This window comes from Lepidothrix coronata, unplaced genomic scaffold (assembly GCF_001604755.1).
Source record: "Lepidothrix coronata isolate B3197 unplaced genomic scaffold, Lepidothrix_coronata-1.0 Scaffold114, whole genome shotgun sequence".
NCBI lineage: Eukaryota > Metazoa > Chordata > Aves > Passeriformes > Pipridae > Lepidothrix > Lepidothrix coronata.
In genome coordinates this window covers 110,944-126,639 of record NW_016690294.1, presented here as the reverse complement: position 1 = coordinate 126,639, position 15,696 = coordinate 110,944, and the positions used below count along the sequence as shown (strand labels likewise).

The 15,696-nt window shown below is 38.8% G+C and overlaps 1 protein-coding gene across 2 annotated transcripts in view; it reads right to left on the bottom strand.

Moving 5' to 3' along the window:
* ST6GALNAC3 (ST6 N-acetylgalactosaminide alpha-2,6-sialyltransferase 3) overlaps positions 1 to 15,696 on the bottom strand; it is a 214,936-nt gene that overhangs the window by 115,304 nt on the left and 83,936 nt on the right. Inside the window, exons 1-2 of one of the 2 annotated variants that reach the window (XM_017824951.1) lie at positions 3,278 to 3,291; positions 1,362 to 1,556 (exon numbers count right to left, since the gene is read on the bottom strand). Coding sequence is in view for 1 of the 2 variants with exons in the window: in XM_017824950.1 (XP_017680439.1) it covers positions 1,362 to 1,556 (195 nt within the window). In the remaining variant the exon portion in view is untranslated. Of the gene's footprint in view, positions 1 to 1,361; positions 1,557 to 3,277; positions 3,292 to 15,696 lie in introns of those variants that run through there. The other variant, XM_017824950.1, reaches the window with a different exon arrangement.

Below are 15,696 nucleotides of genomic sequence, written 5' to 3'. Positions count from 1 at the left end.
GTATGCTCCTCTCCTCTCCAGTTATCAGTTCAGACCGATAGGGATCAAGTGACCGTGGCAGCTCTGCCTCATTCAGATTCCATGTGTGCACTGTGGCAATACCCCAGGGACATGCAGAACACACTGCCCTCTCATTTCTACAGGGATGAAGATGCTGGATGAAGCTTTAGCCCTTCTGAACTCAACAGCACCTCCCATTCCTTTCCCCGGGACTACATTTCACACCCAGAAGTTTTCCTTTCAAGTGCTTGTCCGTTCTTGGTAGATAATGTACTTTGGCCTCCAAAATACTCAGTGCTGCATCTCACATGGACAACAATTAAAAGCTACAGAAGTTTAAAAGAAGCTGCCTCCTAAAAACTATACCTCCCTCTCATTCTGATTTTCATATTTAACCCACTAAAGGTAGAATAAGGACTAATTTGCCCAATACACCTATAGGACTAAATATCATGAAGTGGTAAAGTATTTTCATTCTCTATAAAAGCTGTTGTGTGAATGAATTTCATTCATTAATAACTGCAATTTTATAAAGAAAAATAAATAGCAGTAAGTAGAAGTCTGACAGTATTTCTCATGACTGATCAGAAATAACTTTTAGAAAGAGGTCGCTCTTTTATGTAACCTTATTTTGCAAGTTTCCACCTGTTATAAATATTACACAGAGAGAGGAAGAGCCTGAGCAAAATGCACCACCATCACCAAAACCCAGTGGCATTAGATATTTTGACAACTAAGACAGTTTAAAGCAGTTGTCCCTGTAAACCTAGTTTCATCACACAGGTATTTTTAACACAGAGCAAATATTTTGCGAAGCAGATACAGGTCAATGCATTTTGAAGTACAGAATGGAAATAGATACCTGGCTTTGAAATAGCTACCATGTGTCAGTGCAGAAAAATCCAGTAAACTTCTAGCTTTATACATTTTCTACACTCACATATGTTCATTTCACAAATCCCTCCCTTTTCCTCTTCCATGCCCATACAAACACAAATAAACTACTTCTTCCTTGGGAATCCCAGGCAAAATTACAACAAACACAAGAAAAGCTCCTTTTGAGTTACATGGATTGAAATTGAAATTAATCTGAAAAATGTTTTTGCTTGTTTAAATATCAGTTTTCACTCAACCAAGTGTGACTTTGAGGCCAGCTCACTGCTCTCTCCACTGCAGACATGATAGAAATTTTAAAAAATTTCATTTCAGTGGTAGCACACTTCTAAAATAACCACTCTGCTCAGAAACACTGCTGGCTTCAGTTTTCACACTGGGCAGGTTGGTAGGAAAGCATTATATGGGATCAGAGAAAAAAGAAGTCTACTGGTCCATTTTGCTGTGCTCTTGATACCAAGTCTTACCTCTTGTGTTTTTACGTTTATATATCCATAGTGAGTTCTCAGAGGATGCCTTTGGCCATTAGAAAATGGGATCCACTTGACACTGGTTTGTCCAAAGCAGTTTAGGATCAAAGGGAAAGTTACTTCATTTGTGAGACGGACGATGATCAGGCAGAGGAAAGCTGCAATGAAACTCACAGCAACAATGGACTTCCTCTGCAATGAAAAGAAGAAAGGAAATAAATTATTAAAATTAAGAGTCAGTTTTAATAAAAAAATACATCTCTTCTATTGTAGGATGAAGGAAAAACACTTGAGAAAGCTTTATGTGAAATTATTCCTCTGGCAGTCACCTTGCTGCAGGAGCACAAGGAGACAGGTGACTGGACCATTTTATTTCAATAAATTTGCATTTCAGAGGGGTTTGAGAGTTTATTTTAGAACTGGTTGGAAATGAGTCTGTTTTGCTCACCAAAAAAAAAGATATACGTTTTTTTAAGTTCCGAAAAACGTATATCAACTTTAAATTTTATTTGTATTTGGAATTAAGATTTTACGTAAACATCCACACCAAAGTCCCCATTCCAAATCATCAGTGTTCCAGACATGACAAATACACAAAAGGAAAATACCACCTACAGCACCAGCAAACAAAGTTTATTGGGAAGACTGTGCTCATTGATTGTACTTTTTATGCATTAATTTTAAATCATTCCATGCAACAGAACTCACACTCTAACTTTAAATATTTTAGAATAAACGGTTGGCAAAGTCAGCACCACATTCTGCTTCATTCCAGGTTCATGAATTTACAAAGTGGGGCGTTGTTATCTCAGACAAGATGAGCTCCATTGTTAATAATGTAACAGACCCGAAGCCTGTATCTATTTAGCCTTTGCCTTCTACCTCTAACCTATCCACTTGGTTGGACTGGTGAATGTAACCACAGAAAGATCACAACTTCTTCCTTGGGTAACTGCCCAGTCTGCAGGAAAAGAACTCGTAAGAACTAGGATGTTCTCCTAATTTTTAGTTATTTTTTAAAATACTGCGGTCATTTACTTCTAGACAAATTACTTAAGGACAAAACACATTAGTTGGCATGTGTAAAGATTCTAGATACGGCACTCCATGACAAAGATTATTTTTACGTTTTCCCTGAGGGAATGAAACAATTTTCAGTTACAGGTGTTTTTACTGTACTTTAATTACATTCCAGGTTTACCTAATTTGCCACAGTTTAATTACCCTACTGAATGTAATTCTATCCCTGTATACAGTAAAATATACAGAAAATAGAGGGGGAAATAATTATTTGCCTAAGGGTCTACGTAAGTGTATAACAACACTCAATGCTGGGTGACAGAATCTGATCACCCGATGCCCACCTACAAATATCAGACTAAGCAGCACAGTGCACATTTAAGACCCCTTTTTTTTACATGACAGCAGACGAACTCTGACTGCAACCATGTAAGATCAATGTGTTCTTTGCCTGGAGGTTCATTTGACAGTCTGCAGACACTAAAATTCAAAATGCAGCACAGAAGAAATGACGATATTTACACAGAGGTCATATTGGGAAAGACAGAGACAAAGTTTCACTGAACAGGAGCACACAAAATCTGTGCCCACACACAAGGCCTGTAGGCACTGCTGCCATGCTTTGCTTCTGTTTCTGGACACAGAAGTGTCCAGAGTGTCCAAAGACAACAGTGAGAATCACAGAACCATAGAATGGACCATGTTGGAAAAGTCCTCCAAAATCATCAAGTTCGACCCTTGATCCAACGCCACCGTGGTTCCCAGCCCGTGGCACTGATGCCACATCCAGTCTTATCTTAAAAACCTCCAGGGACAGTGAATCCACCCCTCCCTGGCCAGCCCATTCCAACGTTCGATTGCTCTCTGTAAAAAATTTCTTCCTGATATCCAACCTAAACCTCCCTGGCACAGCTTTAGCCCGAGCCCTCTGTCCTACTGCTGATTCCTGGGAGCAGAGCCCGACTCCCACCCGGCCACACCCTCCTGTCAGGGAGTTGCAGAGAGTGAGGAGGTCTCCCCTGAGCCTCCTCTTCTCCAGGCTGAACAGCCCCAGCTCCCTCAGCCTCTCCTCACAGCACTTGTGCTCCAGTCCCTTCCCCAGCCTCGTTGCTGTTCTCTGGACCTGCTCCAGCCCCTCCATGTCCTTCCTGAACTGAGGGCCCAGAACTGGACACAGCACTCCAGGGGTGGCCTCACCAGTGCTGAGTACAGGGGAAGAATCACTTCCCTGCTCCTGCTGCCACACTGTTCCTGAGCCAGGCCAGGATGTCATTGGCCTTCTTGGCCACCTGGGCACACTCTGGCTCACGTTCAGAATGATAAAGAACACACAGTGAATTTGAAGGGATGTTACTGTATTCCCCCATACAAGAGTTAACAAAATAGTCCATTACAGGGGTCAACTGCACGGCTCTTATGTTTCGATGTACTGGGAGGCTACAATTTATACGATAAAAGCAATGAGAGACTGGGATGAAAAACTTGGGTGAATGAGGTCACTGCGAGGAGAAAAGGAAGAGGAGAATGAAGAAGTATTGTGGCAACGTGATTCAGTGAGGAACCTCAGCCAGCTAATGGCTGTGCAATGTAAAATTAAACCCAGCAAATCTTCAGAGGGCAGCGCAGCAGCCACAACCCAATCGCAGCTTCCAGAATTCATGGAAGCCACTGCACTTTTCATCATCTGCATTATAACAGATTTACATTAACTTGCAATAAACTGGCTGGGGAGCACTTCTGTGTCACTTCTCTTTGTACCAGATGGAGTCAGAAACATTTAGCTATATATCAGAGCCTTGTAAGTGCTAAGAGCAGCCAAGATGTGCAGCACAAGTGATAATCATAAAGCAATGAGAAGAAGCACGGATTAGTCATATTATTTATTGCAAATCAGAATTAAAATATTGCAAATATTTAAAGGGGGATCTAGAGTCTCATTCCACTACATGAGCATGTTTCAATCAAAACATCCACAGCAGGAAGCAGGATTACTGCCCTGCATGATGCTACTACCTCATTTCCACATATCCCATCTTCTTGGTTTATTGAATGCCACCTTTTACTTCCTTTATTTTGTGCAGATCTGTTCTGAACTTGAAAACATTGCAATCATCTTTATGTGCTTCTCAGAGGGAGCTGTTCTAAATAGCCTTTGCCCTGAGAAGAATTCAGATTGTGTAGCTATATTTCCTGGCCTTCATTAGGATGCCACTTGATTTTTATATTTCCTCTCTTTAAATACACTGTACTACCAGATGAAAGAAAAAAATGTGGCCTTTTTTTGGTTTTAGTTTTTTTTTTTATGTAAGAAAATATTGTTTGAAAAGGAAAACGGCAGAGAATTTTCTTTGTGTGTTGCTCAGCCAGAAAGAATCTGCACTAACAAGAACATTCCAATGAGAGAAATGAATTTTTACAACAGAAAGGAATTTCGGCATCTGTTAAAATTGTTTTGGAAAAATAAAAAATCTTGCCATATGCAAACACAATGATTATTTATCAACTTGTAAAAAGGAAGTTTGTGTTAAGTATTGAGTTCCCCTATAATTTTTGTTGAAGGCATGAGATCCAACAATATGCATTTTAAGTAGGAAAGATTACTGCAAATTGGCATTTCAGTGGCTCTATAAATTTCACTGTAAAAATATTGAAAAACACAAAAGCACATACTTTTCATAATTTTAGCCTTCCTAAGCATCAAGTAGGGCAGTCTACTCAGTGGCCAAGAGGCACTTCTAAAAGTAATCTGTTTCCCTTAAGCTCTTCTCTCTTTTATCTGCTCATTTAAAAAAGAAAACAAACCACACAAAACAAACAAACCAAAAAGCAATACACAAAACCAAAGCCAGGTGCTATCTGTCTTTAAGTGTTTCTTTTAAAATTTTCTTTTCTGCAGATAAAGGGATTTCATTATTGGTCCTCTGATAAAATTTAGCATTTGAGACTCCAGGAATTCTGCACGACATTAGGATATGACAAAGAAGTATGAAGCTGTATACAGCGATGAATAACAAACTGTAATTTGTCTCAAAATTTGTCCACATCAACATTTTAAATACTTACACATTGTACCATTTGGGAGAGCTAAACCAACACTCATTAGCAAGTCTGCACAGAAACAAGCCTTATTCCTTCTTAATTTTCAGTTCTCATGAATGCAAACAGTCTCTTAACAAAAGAACTGTTTCTCTAACATGGAAATACATAAAGCTCAATCAATCTTTATATTTTTCCGGCTAATTTAATGTAGATATTTTGATATTGACAACATTTACATAAAAAATACATATTCGGTTATAAACATCTTCTAAACATATTCAGTGAGGAGTGCACAATAAGACATATGTTAAAGAGTTTCTTAGCTGGATGACTTGCATGGTATATTAGCTTTTGAAACATTTTATTTCACTTGCTATAGCACATGACAAGCCTAGATGACAGCAGCAAGAAAAAAATTACCATTCTTATGGATACAGGATCCTACAGCAGAAGAGTGAAGGAATTGTGTTAATTAGACTAAGTACTAGCTCATTCATGGTTTAAAAAAAAAGAAAAAAAGGTGGTAGAAGTGGACACACAAGATCAGAGTACATGTACTGCAACACCTGGGACTTAGCTGGGCCAAAGGCACACACTGGAACGAAACAGTTTCTTTTAACTCTTTTTACTCAATTCTCACAATAACATCATCTCAGTTTTTTTTCAGTCATTTCTCAGGCACCAAGCTCATTCTGTCTAGCATGTATATCAAAATCAATAAACAGTAAGAATGACTCACACTTCTAAGGCTTCAATTTATATCGATGTTGTTAAAATAAGAACTGAAAAATAAAACCAGGAAGTTTCATATTACTAGGCTGGTTAGGATTTAATTAAAAACCTCATGAAAATAAAACAATAACAGTACTTTTAAGGGTATAAATATATATATTTGGCAACATGGTCCCTAATATTACTGATAACCTTCATATCATCTAGCTTTGGCTATTTACCAATGCAAGGGTGATTCATTAGCTTCAGTTTGGCAGGAACTTGACAGTCCAAACAAGTTTTAGTCATTTTTCTTTCATAATCTGTTAAGAAGTGTGAGATGACAAGATCATTTTTTTTATAGTTCAATAATGCCTGATAGAATAATACGATACAAACACTTTTTTGGTGTTGTATACAGATGTCTAGGAGGGAGGGAGGAAGGAAATATTTTCAGCATAAGATAGTTTCTTAAGCTGTAAATTTTACTCAGATCTGTACTAAGCATCTTTATTCTACTTTCCAGCCCAACACCCACCCTGCCACTTGGAATGTATTATGTGGCAGAGACTGTCAAACCACTCCACAAGCAGGAACAAATGCCCATCCCAGTGAGTTTAACAGTAAAAACCCATTTCACAGATGCATAAACTGAGGCTGAAAGCAACTTCCCCAAGATCACAAAGAACTCAACAGAAGCTACTCCTAAGCTTTTATCCTAGAACTATGGTTTTTCACAGGTTTAGTGTTTCTTTTACCGCTGCCTGAATCTGTTAAATGACAAAGCTGAATACAATATTATGGAAGATTCCAGGAAAGAACCCTTGGAGCCAGGGAAGTTCCATGCCTCAAAACAGTAATTGCAAATGAACCTTTTTTTTCAGAAACTGATTTTTTTACGGTATTCATTCTTTCTGTTATTTTTATAGACACGTGGCAACACCGCGCTCAGAAGGACAAGTCAAAGGTAAAGACTTACATGAGGGCTCTGTGTCTCTTAGATGACACAATACGCAGTAATATTGTATTATTTTCACAATACCTACCTTTACGAGCACACTGAATAACTCAATCACTCTTTTAATATCTCAGCACATTATACTACTTTTATTGTAGGGCTGATGCAGGGTTTTGGGTTTTAACTCAATATAATACCAATTGGAAACAGTGATGGCTACACTTACTGAATTTGTTTCATTTCGTAGGCCACTATATGTAAAAAATAGTTTTATTTAATTTTCTCTTTTATAGTCTTGAGCATCCCCTTCAAATGCTGCTTTCTATTACAACAGAGCATAAAATGAAATTCTTTCAGCACTCCAGTTCAGTGTATCTTACTGATTTCACTGGTATTGGAAATAAATACGCCTTCCAGCTATTTCTTTTGTCCTGAAACTCCCTTTAACAGGGCTCCTGGAGGGATACTGAGGCAGGGGTCCTAGAAGTTTTCAAAGAGGGAGTAAGACTATATAGAAAAGATCCTTCTAGAAACAGCCGTGTGTCGAACATCATTTGCATAAAATCAGTAGCTGAAGATTTACTTTCTTCTCCTCCAGAAGTGAAAGTTAACCTGAGTATGTTCAAAGGCTCCACAGGAGATGGCTGTCAGTGTTTCTATCTCAGGAGAAGAGAACAAAGCAGGTAGGGGTGATATTAGAAGATCTGGTTCAGGTTCAAAACCCAGTAAAATTAAGATTGAAGCAAAATTCCTTATTTTTTTTTTCTGGAAAAGGACATCTTTGCTAAACTGGAATATAAGCAGCCAGGAAGCTGAGCAGTAAGAGCAAAAATAAAGTTCAGTGAGGAAGCAGGCAAGTAATGCAGCATACCTAAAAATAGATAGATGGGCTACAATGAAAGAAACATGAGTTTTATCCTGAAAAGTGTTTCTTCTAAGAATGTACCCTGAGCAAGGACTGTGTTTGAGGACTACGACGTTTGAGCAGGCATGAATAGAAGACACATTACTTGCATGCCTTCTCTGCAGGGGCTCTGGCCTTTTTTATAGCTAAGGCAGCTGAAGGGCTCTCAAGAACACAGCTCGTTGTACTTCTTTTATTGCTGTCATTTGTTGAAAACTTATTACATAACTCAGTTTTCACCACGATTCACAAGGCAGTGGTGGTGGGTCTACGTTCACAGCAGCTCAACGTAGCGTTTTGCACAGCAAAAGAAAACTTATTCAAACATGTCTTTCATTAAAGCCAAAAATCTGCAGATTGTGCTCGGGCTTACTGGGGTAAGAGCTGAGCAATGAACAAAAACAGGAATCAGCACAGTAGTGTCCAAATAATTGCTGTGGCAGCAGCAGTCTGTATTTAAAGCCTTATACAGGAGATAATCCTCCTATATGTAAACTATTAGTAGTCTCACATAACTACATAACTTTATTACATAGAGCATTCTCATCAGAAACAGCATACATATTTAGGTAATAATATGAAATTATGTGAAATGAAGAACTTCCAAGTTTCAAGGAGTAACTGCTGAAGTATTTTGAAGGCCTGCCATATGCTATTGTGCATAAGAAGTTACTACATTTGAAAAGCCCCAGTGATTCTGAGCCCTTCAAACTGCAAAGCATTGCCAGATTTCAGGAATTATTCTGCATCACTATTCCCTCTTGCCCTAAACTTGAAGCCTGATAAGAAGGAGCATTTATTTGGCTGGAGATATTCTTATCCCTTCAGGCTTTCCAGCACTTTGAGTTCTCCATATCCTACACAGTGACTGTTTCTGCTATTCATTTCATGCTCACTCAAAGCTGAATTTGTACGTACTTTAGGAATCTACTTCTGGCCTAGGGTTCCCCATGCAAACAGCCTCTACTCAACAAGGCACAAACACATCAGCAGCACAGCTCCAATCTTCACAAACCACAGAGTCACAGCACCACCAAGGCAATCTCAACTTCTGAGCAAGGCATGCCTTTGGCCAGTCTGCTACTTCATTTTATACTGCAGCTGAAAGCTGTCCAGCAATTTTAAAAGATCCCCATGGCAGAAAGGCACACTTTAAATAAGTTTGTTGATTTTCCATTCTGTAAGATCTGTTAAGAATATTTAATCTAAAACTGCAGTTACTGATTCACTGATGTCCTTCACAAACAGGGTGAACTTCATCAGCAGCTGTAGATACATATTATACAAACACTGCTGTAGTCTCTACATGATGAAGTAGTATTAAAAAGGAAAAAAAAAAGAAGGTTCTGCAGTACAGCTCTCAAATGGTGATTTTTTTTTTTTCTTTCCTGATGCTGGATTATTGCCCAGCTCTTCTTATCAATACCTTGGCAAGGTTTCAGACACACACACAGCCCGACGTCCGCTTCCCTATAATAGAACTGCTGGTACAAGAATTTGTGATCTTTCAACCTGGCAGTTGGTTGTTACTACTTATTGAAGTAGTACCTGATTGTAGCTATTTTTCACCTGCTGAGAAAAAGTTCAAAGGAAAAAAAACACCCTTATGTGAGTATTAACTCTTATCCTGCCAGGTAGAGCTCACTTAGATGATGTTTCTCTCTCCTCTACAGAAATGGATAAAGATTCATGATTGGCAACATCCTAAGACCGAATCTCTAATTGAGGGGGTTTCACAAGCATTCTTGTAGACACTCTACAGCTGCCAACATTTTTGTGAAAAACTCCTTTCAAAAAGTTGATTCTTTCAACCAGAAATTGACTTAAAAATGCATAAACCAGTAGAAAAGGAACAACAAAAGAAGCTCCACAAATGCATCAAGAAAGATTCTTACAAGACAATAAAATACCAGCAGACCTCTGGTCTGCAGATCACCATATTTTAAAAAAAGATGTAATTATTACAAGCCTATTGCATTTCTTTGCTATTTCAAATGAAATACCAGAAATACTCAATTTCTTGTTTCAAAAACTCACAGGAAAGAGAATGTGACAGCTTCTAAAGCAAAAGTGAGATAAACTCAATTTCTGCTCATGGCAGCAAAGCCATTAATGTGTTCGGTACACAACAGGAGGAATGGATGTTAATCACATACCTGTGTGTTTAGTAAATACTACACTGGGATGTAACCTCTGGAAGTACTAACTTCCAGATAAGAAAGAAAATAATAATCAGACAAATAAAATTAAACACATGACAGCAGCCTAAGGGCAGAAGAAATGAAAGTATATAAAATGTCACAACAACCCCACATTCTCAGGCTGCACATCTGTGAAGAAAATGCCTTTTGCTGGAAACCTTCGTTTGCCTGCAGCTCACTTCTGCCTGCAGGGGAAAGTTTATGCCACAGAGCAAAAAACTGCATAACCAGAAATTCCCACAAATGAAGTGTAATTGCCTACCACCATCTGGACAAACCCAAACTTTCTGCATTGAATTCTCTTCTGTCAAGATCCCTGACTGCCAGGCTGGACTTGAAGGGAACAAACACTGACACCGTGCCGCAGTTTCCCTCTGAAGGCCATTCGACACTGCAGGACTAAAGAGATCTTGGCCAGTCTGTTACTTGGCAGGAATCTTGCTCTGGCTCTTCTCACCAGCTTCATCCCACACTATTCTTTGGGAGGACGGCACTTTTGGAAAGTTGCTCTGGATGCTCTCTGCCAGTGTGTGCAGCTCACCTGCTGTTTACAAGCACGGAAAGGAAAACAGAAGCAGGTGGTCACTACTGATTTTAGTCTTGTGTTAGGCACCCTCTGACAACCAGTGCACCCTAACACAGTGCAGATCAATGCCTTTTACTCCAGAGGCAGGGATGCAAACACTGTTTGGTGTGAGGAGCCTCTTTCAAGGTCTGCCTGAATGGTTGGCTTTGCTCTTAAATATAAAAAGATACAGATCTCCCTCATGGTCACCAGGCAAAGGTCCAAGTTCAGAGAGAAGAAAGAGAAGTTTTTACAAACTGGTCTTCCTAAACAAAAAGGAGGGCCACTGTCAATTAGAAAAACGCTGTTCTCAAGCAGAGATTATGCACTTCAGCCAGGCTGCAGGAGATCTTTTGTAGTTTCTTTCTTTTCTTTTTTTTTTCTTTTACACTTAACCAAGAGACTCTCCAACACAGCTGTAGGAATGTTGTCCTGGGTTGGCAGGAGACAAGAGCAGCCTCCATGGATGGCCTTTTACACAAAGCAAGTAAATCTGGCTCTAAATCATTTTGGCTCTAAATCTGTTTTCCACCAGACATGGAAATCTCCCTGTTTACTTCGGATAAACCTGTTCTAGCCTACTTCATCCATACATAGCTGCCACATACGTCATCAGAAAAGCAAAATGTATTATTCAATGCCTCCAAGCATTGTCTGCTTCTGGCACATTGAGTAACATTTCAATAGGCTTAATCATTTATAGCCAATAAAAAGCAAATTACAGAGAAGTCCAGGCTGAGACCAGCTATTTTGTAACGGGAATTTTAAATTTTCTGCCATATAGCTGGGAGCAGCCTACTTTTAGCGTGGAAAAAACACTTTCCCAGCTTAATTCTTGTTTCTTTCTGTACGCTTCTTTCTTTATTGGAAGCTTAGAAATAGGGGCTTTGGGGAAGGGAAATAAAAAAATAAAGGAGGACACCAGCATGGCAGCGTCACCTCTGAAGAGATCTTCAAAGCCAAGATTCAGATGTAGACTTTGAACTATTTCTGTGGCTTACAACCCTTCAGGGAGGCAAATCTTTGAGCGGATGGAGGCGTGTGAAGGATGTGGGATTTGCTGGGATGGTCGTATCCAGGGTTCATTCTTCCTAACAAGTCCACCTTCCGGTCCAAGAGCAATGTGCCGTCTGCAGGAGATACACTGAACCGGGTGGGGGTTTGGGGTGTGTTTGTATGAAGGCACGCAGAGCCCAGCAAGGCACTCTTGTGGTAAACATTCACAGTCATATTATTATCACAGCACTGCAGAACAGAGCTGTTCATCCAGGATGCAGATCAAGTATGTTAAGCACTGCATGCTCATAGCAGCACATCCAACCATTTTATGATCCCAAAGCAAAACAGAAGGTAGGCCTACATTTTAAATCTTATTCATAGGAGGGGCTGCACTGAGCAGTGCAGTGTCTGTACCAACAGAGAGGGACAAATGGCCTGAAAATTTTTGGCAGAGACTTTTCTTTCAAGTACTGGCATGATCTGACCCCGGCTTTACTCACGTCTGCTCATACAATCACAGGAAAGTGTTGTGAACCAGCAGGAACTTAAATGAAATTTCTTGCCTGTTCAGTACAATTTTATTGCTTCTACAGGTAGGAGTCTGTTCATTATTCACCCTTGGATAACATGTGCAAGAGGTTATCAGAAGTTGCCACAAGGGAGACTCTCCAGATAGAAAAGAATATGCAGCATTATAGCTACAAAACATAATGACTGCTCACACAAACTGCTCAAGCAGCTGATGACATATCCCTCAGTTGACTAGGGAGCTCCTTAAATCAGGGCACTGAAACTCAGTAAAAGCACTGATCAAGGTAGTGGCCTCAATTTAATTATGAGCTTTATTGATCATGTCTTCTCTTTATAAAAAGAAGAAAAAAAAAAAAGAAGTGGGGCAGGGTAGGGGGGAGGTATCCACAAAGCACTGAGTTCATGGAAAGGCCTGGTGGGAATCTGCAGAACAGACTCCTTGGCTGTTCTGACAAATCCACAGTGGAAAAACTCTGCCTTTTGTGCTGGCCTCTCACTTCTAGGAATTAGGAAAATAATTTTCTGTGAACTAGTTTTCATCAGAAAGAAACAAAATACCATTTCACCTTTACAACAAAATCCATGATCCGAAAGCTATTTTGTGAATGCATACAGTTGAATGGGACACCTGCAGTGGAACAGCACCCAAAAGCCACAATCAGGAGTGAATTTCCATTGTGATAAAAGCTGTAAATTCTTTGGATTCATTATTTCTGCAGAACATCTCAATAGGAGCTAGAGGAAATCATAAAAAATTGATAGTTTTCCAAAAGAAATTCTTCCAAGCAGTAAAGTTTAATCTCTCACTGATCTGTTTTCCTGATAGAACAGTAGAGGGACAGTAACATATATATCCTACCCAAACACACATTCTATCATCATACCATGCTCCTCTCATGCTGGGTGAGCTAACTGAATTGAACTTGACCTTCAAAGCCCTTGGAATGCAACAAAATATCTCTGTTTTCTGACATTTATGGGTGGCTTTTCTGCATGGCTGCTTTTACTGCCTAGAAAATGATGGTGAAAGCTGTATGTACAAACCTACTACAAACACTGACAAATCACATGAAAGGAAGACAGATTTATTCAGTGTAGATTACTCCAGAGCAAACCTAATCAAATTCAAGATTTACATTTTTAAAGCAGATCAAAAATTCATAGAGTTAGCATTTCAATACAATAGATATATATTACAGCTTTATTTTAATCTGCAAGTGTAATTGAACTGATTTGGATTTTCTGTGCTTTTATTTTTGCTTAAAAAAGCTTTATGTGTTTCATAATGAAAATGCATCATTGAATGAGCATATGCACAAGAAAATTCCTATGAAAAATTCACACAGAACATTATCAATCTCTGTCTAATAAGGCTTAGATGAAAACACATTTGGACATGAATCTATATTAAAAACTAAAAGTGCTAGATATGGAATTGCAAATATATCCTATTTGTGGCTTTCTTAAACTTAAAAGAAACCACTCCTAGCTACTCTATCAGAGCTGATCCAGAACACTTTGATGGAAGAAATGTGACACACTTGTTAACCTAGCACAGTTTTCCATCCTTTAGTCCATCAAATATAGAGAGATTGTCACATGTCAGAAATTATTCCAAACCTCTGGTTCCCTTCATACATATTTTACTGATTTGCATGCAAGAAACAAGCAAAAGTAGCATAAAACCCCAAAACATTCAAATTGAGCTTAATTTTTTTTGTTTAAGACATAACAAAGACATAATCTCCTCTCCAGGTACTTGGTTCTATGCCAGCATATCTAGCTACCTGCACCAAACAAAACCAACTGTGGAATTCTGGTCCTCCTTCATATGAAGATAACCATAACTGATTTAAAGGAGAGCAAGAGAAAGACAGAAACACAACTAAATGTGAACAGGAACAGTAAGAAAAATATAAATGTAATTTCTTAAATTATTATTCCTTCCCAGAGCCTTTGTGTATCAGTTCCTCTATTTGCAAACTCAGGATCCCTCAACTTTTACTTGAGTCAAGTCTGGTGTCACCAAACCCAGCCTGTTAATGCTCTTGGTGATGTGTGTGGGACCAAATACTGCATCTTTGTAGCTGACAGTCATCAAGAAACTTCCTTAGGTGCCAGATGTGCAAGTCTTGAGCTGGATAAAAAAACCAAGTTCTCACCCTCAGTTTTGCTGCTGGTGCAGGGAAGCTGCCAGAGACAGCAGTGAGATTAAATAATGCACCCCAAGACCCTTTAGAAGGGCCAGGCAAAGCTGAGTTTTCCTTAAATTCATTTAGAACCAGAATCATACTCAGTTGTTACTAAAAATAGATCTTAGATGCTCCAACATTTATGATATTCAAAAAGTGTGTATAACGGGCGTGGGAATGTTACTCTTACTGTTTCATCTGTTTTTGGTATTTTCCACTATTTTTCTCAAAGGTTTTCATTTTTAGGTAGTAGTTATCAGTTTTTATCTCTACTCCAGTGCTGCTTAAACAGCAGTTACAAGAAGGAATCTGCACAGGACAGAACACCTCACTGTCCTGTGCCCACATTACCAACCATCTTTCATTGTGCCCACATTCTCTGTCAGAATATTTGGGTCTGCAGTAGTTTGTACAGTCATTAAAAGTTATGAGAGTTTAGGACCTGTTCCAGCCACCATGAGTCATAAAAAATTATCCCAGTGCTCTGAAAAAAAAGCAGCCTAAGATTTTCTCAGTGATCCTTGAAGTCTTCCAGCCATAAATCTCAACAAATAATGCTGTTTGTTTAAATTAACACCACTATACAGATTAATGAGACAAGTTGTCCACCAGTCAGGGGAGGAACACAAAGATGCATCCTAACTTATTTCATTTCCAGGTTTATTCATTTTAAGTGTTATATAATGTGACATTCACACATTACTGAAGAAGTTAAAGGAACAAAATGCACATCACTAATCAGCTGATCGTTTATCATTTGATTTTAGATGCCAAAATTAATGATGCCCTTCCTTTTTCATTAGATTTTTTTTTGGTAGTTTTTTCATTAAATCCAAAACGGAGTATGTGAGCAATCAGAATATTTATCTGCAATTTCCTTGCTTCTGCACATGTAACTAATCCCACAGTGCTGGAAAATAGATTTAATTGGTTTAAACCTTAGGTCTGTTGGGGCTCCCACAACTTTATGGCTAGAAAATCCAACTTCAGATATTAATGTTCCAAGACATTAAATCCTGATATTTTAAATTTCTGATTTTTAGTTATTCAGCATTCACCACAAATGTCACTGGTCAAGTTTCAGCTGGTCTTACTGCATTTCCTTTTGTCTGAATGCTATTACCTCACTGAGTACCACAACATCTAATTTTACACCCTCTGACCATTCTTAGATACTCTAATCCTCTAAAAAGTCACACAGTACTCCCTATT